The 15,844-nt window shown below is 46.8% G+C and overlaps 1 protein-coding gene across 6 annotated transcripts in view; it reads right to left on the bottom strand.

Moving 5' to 3' along the window:
- The window catches only part of PROX1 (prospero homeobox 1), a 54,881-nt gene that overhangs the window by 15,429 nt on the left and 23,608 nt on the right, over positions 1-15,844 (bottom strand). For all 6 annotated transcript variants that reach the window (XM_045583128.1, XM_036441963.2, XM_036441964.2 and 3 more), the window contains exon 4: positions 14,291-14,485. In XM_045583128.1, coding sequence (XP_045439084.1) covers positions 14,291-14,485 — 195 coding nt within the window. The remainder of the gene's footprint in view (positions 1-14,290; positions 14,486-15,844) is intronic.

Genomic DNA, 15,844 nt, shown 5'->3' with positions numbered 1-15,844 from the left:
AACAGCCTCAGCCAGGGGTCAGCAGGCTTTTCCTTTCTTTTTAAAGTAATTTTTTTTTTATTAATTTAGAGAGGAAGGGAGAGGAGAGAGAGAGAGAAAGAGAAAGAGAGAGAGAGAGAGAGAGAGAGAGAGAGAGAGAGAGAGAGAGAGAGAGAGAGAGGAGAGAGAGAGAGAGAGAGAGAAGCCAGGTCAGCAGGCTTTTCCTACAAAGACCTAGATAGTCAATGCATAGGTTTTGTGGTCACATTCAATCTCTGTTGCATGTTCTTCTTTTTTCACAACCCTTTAAAAATGTAAAAACTCTTCTTATCTCAGGGGTCATAAAAAGCAGACGGAGAAGCCCACCTGGCCTGTAGACTGTAGTGTGCCCATCCCGCTCTTAGCTAAACTTGGGGGCTGACAGCTTTTCTGAAGGCCTGACGTCCTGTCACTCTTCACTCAGCCTGCGGGCCTCCCTGGGTCAGCGCACTGGTGGTTCTTGCAGGATAGCTGGATCACCTCCCCAGAATTCAACCTGCAGTGTCACACCATCCATTCCTCCGGTGCATCTGAGGCTTGCCCAGGGCTATGGAATAGAGTTCATGGACTGCCCACAGAGATGGGCAAGAACCCAGAAGTCTTTGGTCTCGCCCTGCTTTGATTGGGAGATTTTCATGGGGTGCTTTCCTGCCAGTAAATATTTAAATGGACTCAGTGGAGGAACCTGTCCCTCCTTTACCGCACATCTAACGAGTCAGCTCAGATGGAGAAAGAAGCCATACGCCATTCACTCTGTAGTGTTCACTAACTTCCCTGCAAACGAGCCCCTTGAAAGGTGTGCCATTGGTGTGTCAGTTTGACAGGCTGGTAGAGTCTGACGGTTCGCTTTTGCTGCAATTCCTGGGTAAGGCATTACAATGAACGGGGCCAAGCATGGTGCCATTCTCAGATGGGAAATTATCCAAAAACAACTCGGCATAAATCTCCTGCGTTGCACGAAGGGAAACTGGGGCACTGATAATCCGGGTACTCCTGGCCGCTGGAGAATGCATTACCTGATTGTTTTCGGCGGGAGATTTACCTTCCTAATTAGGCTTTGCCTGGACTAACATCAAAACGCGTCTGCCTGCCCTGTATGCACGGATGGGGTGCCGTGAGTGTGGGGCCGCCTCGGGAGGAACTGTTAGGAATCAGGGTCAGGCAGGCCCATGAGAACAGCATCGCTCAGAGTGAGCAGCAAAGGTACCGTGATATGCAGCTGACAGCCAGCCTGCTTTGGAGGTCCTGGGAGACACTGCCTCTCTGCTGACAGCAGCTCCTGAGTCCACATAGTCCTGGGCTGCACTGGGAAAGGACTGGGATTGATGACCTCAGTCCTATCATTTGGTTTTGTCCGAAAGATCTTGGTTCTGTTAGAGAAATTCCATTCTGTCTTTCTAGAGAATTCTATTGGGTCTCCCCTCTAAGTGACTCTTTGCAAAAAAGTAAGGGTGAGCTGTATTTCAAAAGCAACCTAAGAGCTTATGAAGAACTTTGAAATTGCTTTTTCAAGAAAGATAAGTAATTTGGGGAGGCTGAGAAACAGGTTCCAGAAAGGCCCCAGGAGCCTTTGGAAGTCCCCTCCGATGCCTAATGGGCCTTGAGGTGCTGCCTGAGGGGGAGTCTCAGGATGCTGTCAGACCTAGGACTGGCCCTGCTGAGAGCCATGCCAGGAGTCTTGCAGGTCACATAAAACGATAAATCTCTGAAAATAGTCTTTGTATGAAAGGAAGTGGAGTGGCCTTGAAACCATAGCCTTTCATCCCCTTCCTCCTTCCTCCTTCTGCTTCTGGCAATTTCTCTGCTGTTACCCCTCTCAACCCCCTCCTCTTCCCCCCCCACCCCCCCACACACATACACACACTTGTTCTCAGTGAATCTATTACCTTTTACTAAAAGCCACTTTTAGTACCAGATTTTAATTAAAAATGTTAAAGTAGTCTGTTCAAAACAGAGGTTGGGTACAATGACCGCAAGAAAGATGAAAAATACGTATCTAAGTGACTTGTGAGGATTTCATACCTACCCACCACACTCAAACACACCCACAAAACCCCAGGGGAAGAAAACTTTTACAACTTCAGTTACTATCACTTGGGGAATACTGAAAGGAAAGAATGGTTTGCTTTTGTAAAAGTTACTAACCAAGCCTAATCGTGAAGGTAGTTATACCATCTAGAACAACTAATTCTGTCTTGAAATAGGGGAGATGTAGCATATTATTCAGAGGTTAGTAATATACTATGGGTGCTGATTGGCTGAGTTGGGGTGGGGCACCAGCAGAATGCTTGTGGGGACGGGTGTGTAGGCCCCCCCATTAGTTCGGGTCTGTACCATCTTCTAGGAAACCCACAGGCATGAGGGCTTCACAGATGAACTCCTTACTGTGTGGCTGCCCTAGCCAACGCAGATAAAGTGAGCAGCAAGTATAAAGATTAGTGCTAATTCAGTCAATAAATTGTTTATGAATTTGGAAGATTAGTCTCTCTAATCCCAGCGAGGGAGTTGCCACATCTCCGAAGGTACTGGTGAGAGATCTGCAAAGCGGGCCTTGAGGGAACACCAATGGGGGCACCCTGGAGACCGTTACTGAGGTAATTGAGTCACAGCAGAGCCGCAGGGTGGATGTGGCCCTGGGTGGATGGCATCTGGATTCCCAGGCGATCCACAGTCACTGCCTAATGCTTCGCATCACCCCAAGGATTTATTTAGAGAATGCAGAAGGCCTGCTATCCTCAAATCACAGAATTTCAGAATTACACTTTCAATTACACTAGAACACAGCTCTGTGTTTAATCTCATCACTGTAGCGGGGAGCAAAGGAGAGCCTCCTGAGGCAGGTGCTGCCTGAGGCAGACCCTCCAATCTGGTGCTCCTTCTCCTCGGGGACTTATGACTGCAGCTCTGATCGAGGCTGGTGCCACCTTTACAGCCACACTTGGGGCAAGAGAGACCACTTTCTCTTTTTTGAATCAGTTTTGCATTGACTCTTTGTCCCAGTTCTGCTGAGAACTCTCTGTTTGCTCATTTGTTTGTTTTCCTATTTGGGGTCAGCAGGAAATGATGCAATAACTGGACAAGGTAACTTTCGTTTGGCTTGACAGATGCATAAAAACAAATGCTTATACAGCACTTACTCTGTGCTAATCAAGCCATGTGGATTCATTAATTCTCAGGACAGCTCTGTGAGGTAGATGCTACTGTCTTCCCCGTTTTATAGATGAGGAAACTGAGGCACAGAGAGGGGAGGACACTTGCTAAGGGTTCACTGCTGGAAAGTGGCCGACTTGGGATCTGAACTTGGGAACTGTTTCCAGAAGCCATGCACTTTTAAGTTTTACACTATTAGCCCAGGACCACTGACCTTGTCAAAGGATTTCCTTTTTAAGATTTCAAGGTGATGCTTTTAAATAAAATAACATCTACTTGTAAGTCAAGTTTTTGTTTCCTTCCTGAGAATATAATTTAGAGACCAGAAATTCCTTTCCCTTAAGCCAGTGGTCGGCAAACCGTGGCTTGCGAGCTACATGCGGCTCTTTGGCCCCTTGAGTGTGGCTCTTCCACAAAATACCACATGCAGGCGCACACGTACAGTGCGATTGAAACTTCGTGGCCCATGAGCAGAGTTTGGTTTATGGCTCTCAAAAGAAATTTCAATCATTGCATTGTTGATATTTGGCTCTGTTGACCAATGAGTTTGCTGATCACTGCCTTAGACTATCATTTTTATAGACTAGAGCCCAAGGATAAGGCTGGGTCTTCAGGATGTCAAATACTTCTATACTTTTATCTACAAAAACACTGTAAACATCTGGATAGCATGGTGGATCTGCCCACTGCTTATCTGGCTGAATATGTCCTGTAGACACAATCAGATTCAGATTTGCTAGATACTTGTCAAGAGTTCCATACACTGGTCTATAGGCACTTTTCACCAATAAGTGCACCTGGGAAGCTACTCAAGAAATCCAACTTCTCAGGATAAACTTGTGGGGCAAGCAAAAATGTCCCCTGGGTACATTCATGAGGTGCCATTCCACACCTAGAACTTGGCTCACTCGTCTCCTAACTGTAACAGTCCCTGGGAAAAAACCGTCTAGCTGAAGCGCATTACAGAGGGCAGCTAAAGCGACCAGGGGCAGCCCGCTTACTGTATGAGATTAGACTTTTAAAAAGGATTAGAGCTCCTTCATCTGCAGAGATGAAGATTAAGAGGCAGTAATGATCCAAGTCTATAAAATCAGAAAGGAAATGGAGAACATGGCCCCAGCCCCGTCCACAAATCCTAGGATATTATAACCAGGGCTATCCCTTCGGAGTTCCCGGGAAATCACTTACGAGCCATAAAAAGAAGATACTATTTTCTCAGCGGGTAATAAATTTAGAGAATTATTATCTTGAGGAGTGGTATATTCTGAGAACGGGGCTAGGCCTGAAAAGGTTTAAATAAACCCGTGGGTAATAAAACCATAATGATCTAATAATGGGAAGTTGGGAATGTTCTGGGGACATCCTGAGTCGTTTGAACATGATTCAATCAATGACAGGTACCCGACTCTCCCAACACGCTCCCTGCCCAGGGCTTGTGGCCTGCTGATCTGGCCACCCCTCTCCTCACTGTCCCAGCTGACTGGTTCCTAATAGTCAAAACAGGGCTCAGCGACAGGGGAACCCAGGAACCTGGACACGATGGCAACTCACTCCTCGGGAGAAAAGCTCTTTAATCTTCTCCAGGGTCTTCAACCCAGGAGTCTGCATTCGAATTCTGGACAGCGGTCTGACCATGATCGCTGAAAATATAAGAACTTACTCCTTTGGCCGTAAAACTAAAATCGATGTTATACTCAAAGATAGAGACATTGAAACTTCCCATGTTGGCGTGGTTGGGGGGACAAAAACTGCTTAAATTCTCTGTGAGGAAAGCTGCTCATAATACGCTAACACAGGACAATTAATTCCATTTTAAGGAGGGATGAAAACATACCAATTACAGAGAACCCATCTCGGCACAAGATACGGAGCTCTAACATTTACTGCAGTTAACATTGGAACCTTTACACCTTCTCTAACGCCCTGGTCCGTTAAATACAGAGTCCAACTTGAGAGAAATGTTTTAGCTTGTTTCCAAAACAGCCCCCGGTTAATCACTTTCAACATCTAATAATAGGTCATGGTCAGGGGCTGGGGAGGTGATGACAGCAGAAGGAGCAGGCAGGGCACTTCGGCTGGGGACAGAGGGAAGACAGTTCCATACAGAGGAAAGGGACGTTCAGCTGACTATACCATGCACAGCGAGGCATGAAGAATCTTTGCTCTATTCCCAGTTTGGACCGCTTTCTGAAAATTGGTAAAATGAGGCCATGCGCCGAAGCACATAAAGGAGCCAAGGAGAGAGACAGAGAGAGAAGGGGTGGTGGAGAAAGGCACACACAGAATAAGCAATACCCAATAAATCCGAATTCTAACCCTACCCGCTGTCCTACTGGGAGCAACCGCTTCGTATCTTTTCAAACTGGGGAAGCATCAGTCCACACATGGGGGGGAGGGGGTGCGAGATTCAAAGACCCCATTCACTGGGTGGATGGAAAAGTGGGAAGGTGGGAAAGGGTGAGGATGGGTTCAGGAGCAAGGAGTTTGTTTTTTTGTTTGTTTTGTTTTTTGTTTTGCTCCTTGTTTCTCTTTCGAGTGATTTGGGCAAGAAAACTGGGACATCTGGAGTTCAGAAGTCAGGCATGGGGAAGAAGTGGGAAGATGAATAAACGATCATCCGCCACACAAAAGGACGGAGCAGAAAGGAGCCCGCATTTGGGCACCGGCGTCTGGCAAGGAGGCCGGCAGCAGGGCTAATGAAGCATTTGTGGGGTGGGACGCCTGCCAGCGCAACAAAGAAGATGTGCTCGGGCTCTGCAGATGTGCCAGGGCCCCCAGAGCAAAATAATGACATAATCACCATCAGTGTCACAGACCAGACTGTACACAAGGTGACAGGGGAGGGAGGGCCTGGAATACACACACGGGGAGGACTCTCCCCGCAGCCCGGCCCAGGGCGCTGCTGCCCCAAGGCCCGGAGGTCGGGGGGGGGGGGGGGGGGGGGGGGGGGGGGGGGAGGCAGGCAGACAGGGCGACCTGCCTATCTCTAACTCCATCTTAAATCCTAAGGTCAGGCTGGTGCTCGCTGTTGGTGGTGGGTGTTTTTCGCGCAATCCCAGCTATTTCTGGGATGAGGCAGCAGAAATGGAGAAGCTTCAGATTCGGACTGGATGGAAGAGGCTGAATGGAGAGAAGCCAGGGGGGCAATCCAAGGAGTTCTGAGTAAAACTCCCTCTGCCTTTTGCTGAGTTCTGTTGCTCAGACTTTTCACCAGTCCGATCCAGGCCATGCAACCCGAGGTATAAACATTATCATGGACGTCCATGTTTCATGTTGTAAAGGAAATGCGAGAAACATCTTGGGGGACCCTCAGGGGGTTGGGGGACAGAAATGAGCAATGAATGGTCCCTCTCCAGGTGAGTACAAAAGCAGTACAGGCTGATCTCTGGCCCCTGTCACCTGCCCCTGGCTGCTGCTCAGTGAGGTGGGTGTGTTAGTACAGCTGTCTGGCTTCTAAGTGACTTTTGTCAGCTTGAAAGTGAAAGTCTGTTTGAGGAGCTGAAAGAACAATAGCCCGGAGCCCGGAAGAAGGGCTGGGAGCACAAAGGACTTAGACCAATAGTGTCCCTTTTCATTGCTTCTAATGAAAGATTCATAAGAATAACTTCAATTTTTTATGACTCCCCCTTTTTGGTATGACTCTATTTGTTGTGTCAACTTTCCCCAGATGGGTTCTCTTTAAATACCAAAAGGTCTGCAGTGGATGTGTTTTCTAAGAGCTATGGGGACAGGTTCTGGCCACCCCGTGGGCCCCTTCCTCCAGAGCAGACTGCTCCGAGGGACCCAGAGATTGCCTCTCAGCCTGGTCCCCTTCGGCCTTGAAGTTGCTGTGGACACTACAGCGAAGTGACCTTAATCCTTTCTCGTGTGCTCGTTTAAGTGGCCCTCGGAAAAAATGGTTGTATTTGTTTTTCTTGGCTTCACTCTATTTACTCGGAGCAGTATGACCATCCTTAGTGGTTCTGCTTTTCCTTTCCTTCTCAAGTAGCTGTCTCCCACACTGCGTCTTACTTTTGTGCCTCAGCCCGGAGAGGGGAGGGGACCGGCTTGTGTTTGTTTTATGTCATGTTAGCAAACAGCACTGAAGGTTGGCTCGAGGCAGTCCCTGAAGGTGAAACGTTATTTTTAACCCGGGATAATCTGCTTTGGTTCTCAAGAACCAAAAAGAGATGTTTGCAAAAATACTTATTCTTCATATATAAGTATTTTTAACAGAGGTGGTTAAGGGACTTGAGTGGAATGATCGTGAAAAGTTCTGCTCTGTGTCTGAGGAAGACCCAAACAGTCAAAGTGAAATAAAATCAGGGGACAGGGGACGGGGGAGGGATGAGGCAATTTGATTTCCATGTTATCTGCCACGTGAAAAGGGATCGCGGATTTTGGAGCAAGTTTGGGTTCGCTAAATGCGTTTGCTCACTGGAGACCAAATAAACAGGCTCGTTTTCAAAAGCCTGCTATTGTAGAACTTCTTCAGACATGTAACCCAGGATGGGCCGAACACAACGGTAACATCCCCCTGAAAGCTCTAACCACCACCAGAGGCTCTCCGCTAAGGACTTGCTCCCTTCTCCACTCCCCCCTTCCCCCTTGCTTGAAAACCCTTTGTGGGACCAAGAGAAAGAGCTTAGGCAAGGAGAGCTGAATGTCAGACAATGGGCATCACTCCGCACACTGTCTCTGAACTTTCCTCATCTCCGAAGGACAATTAATTGCGAAGGCCTTAGGGGTAGGTCGCAGCAAGGGAAAACCCATGGCTGCCCCAGCGCCATGGCTGCCGCCTCTGTGTTTGCTAAATGGCTCCGCTGGTTGGGGTACAGCCACTAAGAGAGCCAATAGATCACGGGAAGGGGGGGAAAGGGGGGGGGGCAAAGGGAGGGAAGCAAAAGATTTTTTTGTGTGTGCGCCTGCCCTTGTATAATTCTATTCTCACTGTGAACTCATCCATACACAAAACACAAGGACATTTTTTTTTTTAAAAGAGAGAAAAGCCACAGGGCAGGTTGCAGCCGAATCGGCCTCTTGGTGGTGTGTTAAAAAGGATGGTCTTTTCACCAAATCATTTCACACAGGCAAAACAGACAAACACAAAGCGTTGAGACTTTTTTTTTTTTTTTTTTCCGACATTAAATGGAGTAACTGATAAGGTCAGACATATGATACCTAAAGACATGAATCTGTGAACTCTTGAAGTCAAAGGCCCTCTCTGTGCCGAGGAACAATCTTTCAAAAGAAATAGATCATAGAACTCCACCGAATCCGCTTTAAACTTTATGAAGCAGGAGGAGAAAAAGCTCTAAGTAGGGAAGCTTGACAGAAGAGCCTTGAACTATTTTCTGAAGGAAAGATGAGACCCTCCCTAGGCCGCCACAAAACATCTTTTTTTTTTTTTTCTAAAGGCTCCTCTGAACTCTGATAGGTGCCAAGACACTGCCATTGAAAGCTGTATAATTATGTGCTATAGCCACTGTAGAAAACGCTTTGTTCACCACAACAAAGGACATAAGCAAAGTGAAGCGACATTCCACTGTATCCTTTTCTTTAAGAATGTGGAGAAAGGTCATGGAATGCTATATAACTAATAAAGCTGTTGAGTAAGGAGGTTTTCAAGTCGATCTGACTGTGCTTGAATGTAGCCCAATGACAAAAAAGACACGGGGAGCTAAAAATGCAATGACATTCCCCAATAGATGGTAAATCAATGGGCCCCGTTTCATTATACCGATCAGCGCCTAGGATTCCAGAAGGACGAGCGGCTGGCGCAAAAGTGCAGGCTCCCTGGGAGCACACAACCCCACCTCTGCCCCAGCCCTGCCCCACGTCCACGCCGGCATCTCTGCTGCTCTCTCCTTCACATTTCAGGCGATCGTTCTGTACGAGAAATAGGTTCCCCGACAGCCGTGGGTGTACGTGTATTTGGAGAACATTCGTTTTGTCTCTTAAGAGATCAATTTGGCTTGTCAGGAGTGGGGCTGGCAAGGAAAGACACAGTAAGCGTTTCTTTGCCTCCCCGCCACCCACCAATAGTGCGTGGCGCGATCCTTTCAACAGCTCAGCGGCTTTGCGGCCAAAAGACTGCGAGAGCAGGAAGAGGTTCTCACTCATGTGCCAGTGCGCCAAACGGTCCCCATATTTAAATATCTATTTGGGGCAGAGGGAAGCGCTTCCTAGATCCACCTGTCCTCATTTCTTCTCTGAGGAGATGGTGATGTGAATGACAGACCTCCAAATACATGCAGTCTTTGTCCACATGTGCCATGTTGAGAGCGAGGTGGGTTGGTGTGGGGGTAGGCATGGTGGAGAGAATACATCCCGTGTGTGGATTCAGATGGGCCTGTGTTTGGGAGTGTGTGGGGGGGTGTGAGGGGGGCTGCTTTCTTTTTTCTTTCTAAGAGTGAAGTCAGAAAGCACAGTGGATAGAGCATCAGCCTGTGGACTGAAAGGTCCCAGGTTTGATTCCGGTCAAGGGAAGGCACCTTGGTTGCAGGCACATCCTCAGTAGGAGGTGTGTAGGAGGCAGCTGATTGATGTTTCTAACTCTCTATCCCTCTCCCTTCCTCTCTGAAAAAAATCAATAAAATATATATTTAAAAAAAAAAAAGAAAAAGAAAAAGAAAAGCACAGAAAGAAGTCTGCGGGAGTCTTCTCCTAGCCTGTTGTGTGACTCCAGAAAAAAGCCGGACCCCAGGCTTGATGATGGGTCAGCTGCCCAGGGAGATGTTAGTATCTTAGGATATGGCATGTATCCACCGGCTAATCAATGAATCAAATTCCCATTCTATTAATTTTTAAGCTTTCCATCCAAAGACCTGGGCAAGGGCGTACAATCACTCTCCCTGGGAATTTAGACCCTGCCTGCAGCTAAACAGCTAGGCCCACATGGGCCTAGGTGAGATGCCTGGCTGACCACAGGGCGGGGCAGAGGGGAACAAAAAAGCAAAAACATCCAACTCACACACCCCCAAAGTCAGAATTATCTGTCTGGATGAAGGTGTCAGCCAGCGTGCACACAAGGCCACCTCCAGCCTCCCAATCTTGGGGCCATTCTGCCTTTCTCAGCGGAACCACATCACTCAGCGAGCCGAGGTCATGGCGCCAGCCTGAGGAGGTAGGTGGGCCTTTGGGCCCCTTCCCTAGGGTGCTTCGCCTTGCTGACTTACACAGGTCAGTGGCTTCGCTGAGTTCTTTGCCCAAACCTGTAAACCAGCCTTGGGAATTGACAGCGATCACTGCCTTCTTTCCTGCCACAGCGGTGAGAGCAACAAAAAAGCAATAAAACCCAACTCGTATGCCCCTAAAGTCAAAAGTGTCAGTATGATTTAAAAACTGGGGCAGCATTCCAAACCCCCCTTTTCCCTTCGCATAAAAAAAAAAAAAAAATTTTTTTTTTTTTGGAAGCTCTTCAAAGTGAAGTGAAAATGAAGCATGGAAATATATACCATAACACCTGGAAGGACAAATTTATTGTCACCAATCTCGTTAAATGTGAGAAGTAGAAGGGGAGGATGCAGTTGTAACGGAACACCCCCTCTTCCGCACACTTTCGCAAACTCACGTGCGGAGGTTCGGAGCGAGAGCCCCACTCCACGGCACGTGGCCGGCTCTCTGGGCTTCAGCACAAACCAAGAGTACAGTTCTTGTCACACCGCCCCCCTCCCCTTCAGAGCCTCCTTCCACACCCCCTGGGTCTCCTCAAGCTCTCACCACCCTAAGTCTGAATGCTCTGCCAAGAATCTCAGCAATTGTGTAAATTGATACAAAAGGCAGAACCACTCTCCTGTCACTCAGAAGGTCCTGACTCATAAAGGCCAGGAAAGGCAGGGTCTAGAAGGGGAGAGAGATTCAAGCCACTCCCTCTTCGCTAATGATAAACCTTCCCCATCTGCTCTGAGAGCCATCAGCAGCAGGGGCTGAAGGGGGGTGGTGCTAAGAGTGACAGAGGCAGCGATGGAGCAGAAAGCTGAGGGGGGGAAAAAAAAGACAAGAGAAGGAGAACAGAATGAAGGAGCAGAAAGTCTAGCAAGGGGGGAAAACATAAGCCTCATTTTCTCTCATCTCAGACCCCTCTCTACCCCTGCCTCTACCTGTCCCTTCCCTTTTTAGAATTACTTTAAAAACAGTACAAATCTTTAGGCAAACTGAAGTTTTTCTAAAGATCCGTATTATTATTATTACTGCTTACATTAAATAATAGTGGTAAAACACTTAGAGTATCGTGGATATCAATAAATGTTAGCTGTATTATTATTGCTGCCCAACAACTGACTGAGAAATTGAAAATGCAGACAGTAAAATGTTTTATTACTGGACCAGCTAGTACTCTGTTGGGTTAATAGATTCCTTTGAATGGACAGGATCTTTGGGCATCATGCAGGCACAACCTCAGAGTTCCTCTACATGCTTGCTTAAAAATCAAGAAAGAAAACAAGGTGTACAGTTCTCCACTTTGCCACCCTCTTCTCTTATTCATGTTAGACTACAGACTCCTTCCACTCAGTCAAAGAGCGGAAACTTCAATGCCAAAGTCACGCAGGGCACACCCTCTCCATTGAGGTATTTGGCTCCCAGTGCTGGGCCCACCTCTGGCTCCCAGCCGGGGCCCACACTGGTAAAGCTACTGTGATAAGACCAGTGGCTTCTTAAGCATCTCACTTAAGCACTGACCTCCATGCACACGGGCCCAGAAAGGAAAGGATCGTCTTATCTGAAGACTTTGTGAGCACATGTGCCAAAACCGAGAGGTGAAATGAAAAATGGTTGGGTGACGTTGGGAACCCACATGTGAATGTGTGAGCCTGTGAGCGGAGGGGGCAGGGCGGGATCCAGACTCCTGTTACCTTGTCACCACATTTCCAGAAAGAGCCTAGTTTTACCGAAGGAAGAATAAGACCTAAAATAGACGGATAACTTGTCCGAAGTCACATGGGAAGTGACAAAATGACTCCCTGGGCCCCACACTCCTTGCCCTGAAGCAGTCTTAAAATAGACACCGCAGATAAAGGAGAGGTGGCCTGGCTGGAAGTGGATATGATTCAGAAAGAGAGGAATATCAGATGTTAATCATATTAAAGGGGGATTTAGATGATGCTAAATGGAGCAGCTTGTTGGGTATCTCTTCATGCCAGCCGTCCCCTGTTTGTGTCATGTTGGTCTTTGTGCTGCGAGCAGGGGATTAAATCCTAACCAGGTAAGGCTTAGACAGCACAAAAAATCCTAATGTGTGCTGTCAGGATTTGGTCTCTCGAGTGTGTTACACAACTGAAATGCAGAGCTCTCCCAGGAATGTTTGGGCGATTCTTGTTTGAAGCTTGCTGCATGCCACTAAGTGAATATTTGCCCTAATAAACTATAAAGAGTTCATTAGCACACAGTCAAATTCTCATAGCTTAAAGTTTAAGGCAATGGACTTGCAGAACAGGTGGTAGTGGGGGGAGTGTAAATGAAGTTCTTGAGATTTAAAAAAAAAACAACATTTAGCTTTAGGAGGAATCTGTTGGTGCTCTGTGGATACATAAACCAGTGCCCTGTGATGACAGACTTTGAAGTTGGGGAGCAGGACAAGGATCCTCACTTTTAATGTGTTCAGCCCAAGGAACAGTGTTGTTTATAGCACCTGTGGCAAACAAGCTCCATGGGTCTCAGAAAGCAAAGATACATTGGTGGCTTGTCGTATAAGCATGCAGATTTTCAAGGAAAAACCATGACTTCATCGCCTCAACGCTTCCCCAGTCAGTTCTTTCTAAGCCGCCATAATCGAGCTGCTTAGAATAGGGAGCGGGGGAGAAAGGAGGGAGAAGGGGCCAAAAAAGAAATGGAGTGTGGGCAGTGGCAGTCAGGTCCCTTTATTGGCAAAGCCAGACCAAGGTGCCCCTCTCTCCCCCTCTCTCCTTTGACGTTGAGACCTTCCTGGGCATTTCTGGGTAGTGCCCAGCTATGTGAGGAAAGCAAGATGACTAACTTAAGATCCCTGCTGCACGAGCAGGTGAGGTAGGAAACATTCACAGCCTATCCTTGAGATGATAAAAGAAGAGGAGTGCCCATCTTTCAGGAAAACAACTTTTGCTATTGACATTCGTTGCACATAACATATTTTCAGCTCAGTTGATATGCAAGACCTAAATGTGGGAAAGGCCTACTGGGGCAGAGACCTCTCAGTCAAGCCATGGCCTATCTACTCTCACATCAGGGGGTGTGGCCTGTGGAACTCTCCCACATTCCCACTTCTGGGGATTGTTGCCCCAGCCAGCAGGGCTCAGCACAATGCTTTTGTGAGTCCTGGGAGACTGGTTAGTGTTTTCTCATAGTCATCGTGTTGCAATGAAAAAGTTTGCTGAGACACCACGTTAGCCAGTAAAGAAAAGCCTTACTCAGAGCCACATACATTTTATTGTTGCATAGAGTTTGCTTTCTGGGAATTGTGTATACTGCTTTGTGTGTCTCTATAATATGTTTGTTGTATATACATACATGTGTATAATAGAGTATGAACACAGAGCAACATGCTTGTGAAGTGACCCATATGCAAAATACACACACAAGCGCCTCCTCCCCAAACAACAGACATGGAAGCAAAACAAAAAAAGATGTTGATGGATATCTTAGAATATGCACTTAGTAAACTCTCATACCATTTCTTCCATAAAGGAAATAAATGCTGATTAAAGTTAGAAACCATGGAATCTCTCCCCCATCGGCATTTCTAGACTTCCTTAAACAACAACTTTTGCTATTGCCATTCATTGCATATCTCATATTTTCAGCTCAATCACCCTACCAGACCTCAGTGTGGAAAAGGCCTACTTGGGACAGGGACCACTTCTCTGAGAGGGGACCACACTGTGTGTTTCTCACTGCCATTTTCTTTGGATTCTCCAGTTCCCTGATCCCGTGGTCCAATGGGAAGCAACAGAGCCGGCCGTGGGAAAGGAAATAGAAGTGGGTCAGGTCCCCAGGACTTTGATGGGAACCTCGAGTGGGGGGGAGTGCTCCTCACTATTGCTCTACCTCTTACCCACTGGGGGTGTTTCCATGAAATACCAATAAAAAAACCACATTGAGGGACATTTCTGAAGAAAATAACACTAAAAAAAAGAAAGAAAACCAAAAGATAAAGAAGAGTTCCTACCTCAAAGTCATTTGCTTTATTGTAGTGCATGTTCAGAGCCCTGTATAGCTCACAGTCTCTGGTTATAGACAGCTCTTCAGTGCTGGTGACTCCATCGTTGATGGCCTGACGCGCATACTTCTCCATCTGAATGTAGTAAAACTCACGGAAATTGCTAAACCACTTGATGAGCTGAGAGGTAATGCATCTGTTGAACTGTTAAATTTAAATATTAAAAGGGATAAGAACTCTGCCATTTTCTTCATTGATTCTTCAAGCATTCAAAGCATTTTTTAAGTTCCCCTCCCCCGCTCCCCTTACTTGGAATGTTTTTAATTCTACTGAAAGGATGACAAGAGAGGCTCGGCAAAGATGTACGCACAGGATTATTATAAAACCTACGAACAATGGAAATCACATCAGGACCTTCCCCATTTCAGATTTTAGAAATCCACACTCTCAATCTGATTTTTCTGGAAGCAGAATAGCTTCCTTTAAACACTGTCCACCTTTCAGGAAAACAACTTGCATTTGTATATTTCTTATGGAAATTCATTCAAGACATGGAACCTCGGGAAGCGTTATTACTTTCAGGTACCAGAGATGAAGAGCCAAAGACTCCACCATTAGCTTGATTTTTTTTTTAAATGAGAGATTGTGTCATCACAAACAGCCTCATTCAATGCTGGGAAATGGCTTTCACACAAAGTAGGAGGAAGCTGCCATTTGCTTGATATTTAGGGAGTGGGTGACCCCCATGACCATCCTCCAATGATTCCACTTATTGTTTCCACATAGTACTCGTGTCTGGTGCCATCTGGTGAAACCATCATACCTGTTCATACACTCCCTACAGCCAGCATTGGGGAAGAAAGACCCCTTCCAATGGAGGCCATCCTTTCTGGAAGGTGTGGTTAAGAGCAGGTACAACAGATGGCACAGACAGGATCTTTATTACACTTGTTTGAAATGCCAAGTTACCATAACATGATTCAGCTCTAAAACTTTGTTTACCAAGGTTTCTCCGTGACCTTTTCAATGAAGATGTCTTCCTGGCTTCACAACAGATGACACCGTTCTCACTGACAGCCCTCTGTTCACGTAAAGGACAGCTGCCTCTCAACTTGCCAAGTCAAAGCCCATAAATCCATAGCTTTCTATCGGGTGGGCTGACAGGCAACCCTGCCTTTTGTCATCACAGGCACCCCCTTCCCCGGGGCCCCCAGAAAAAGATACACATTCATCAAAAATCAACAAAGACCACTTATCAAACGCTGGCCATGAGAACATCCAGACTCCCAAGAAGATGACAGCTAAAGTGTGTACTGGGGCTGTAATTACTACACAGAAAGTTGTTCCCATCCTAGCAGAGATAATAAATGAATGAAAATATATGGCAGGGAATGGCAGTAACAAGGAAACAGAAGCAGGGAGACTGCTGTTTCTCCCAAAAGGCCAACTTGCATCATAATTGCCATGGAGTTGCAAGGGCCCTCACAGATAATTGACCAGAAAATGATTAAGTCATCAGCAAATCGCTTCTGCTTGCAAGAGTTCAAACATGTACTTAACCTA

This window comes from Pipistrellus kuhlii, unplaced genomic scaffold (genome assembly GCF_014108245.1).
Source record: "Pipistrellus kuhlii isolate mPipKuh1 unplaced genomic scaffold, mPipKuh1.p scaffold_m20_p_18, whole genome shotgun sequence".
Classification (NCBI taxonomy): Eukaryota; Metazoa; Chordata; class Mammalia; order Chiroptera; family Vespertilionidae; genus Pipistrellus; species Pipistrellus kuhlii.
This window is presented reverse-complemented; position numbering and strand designations above follow the sequence as displayed.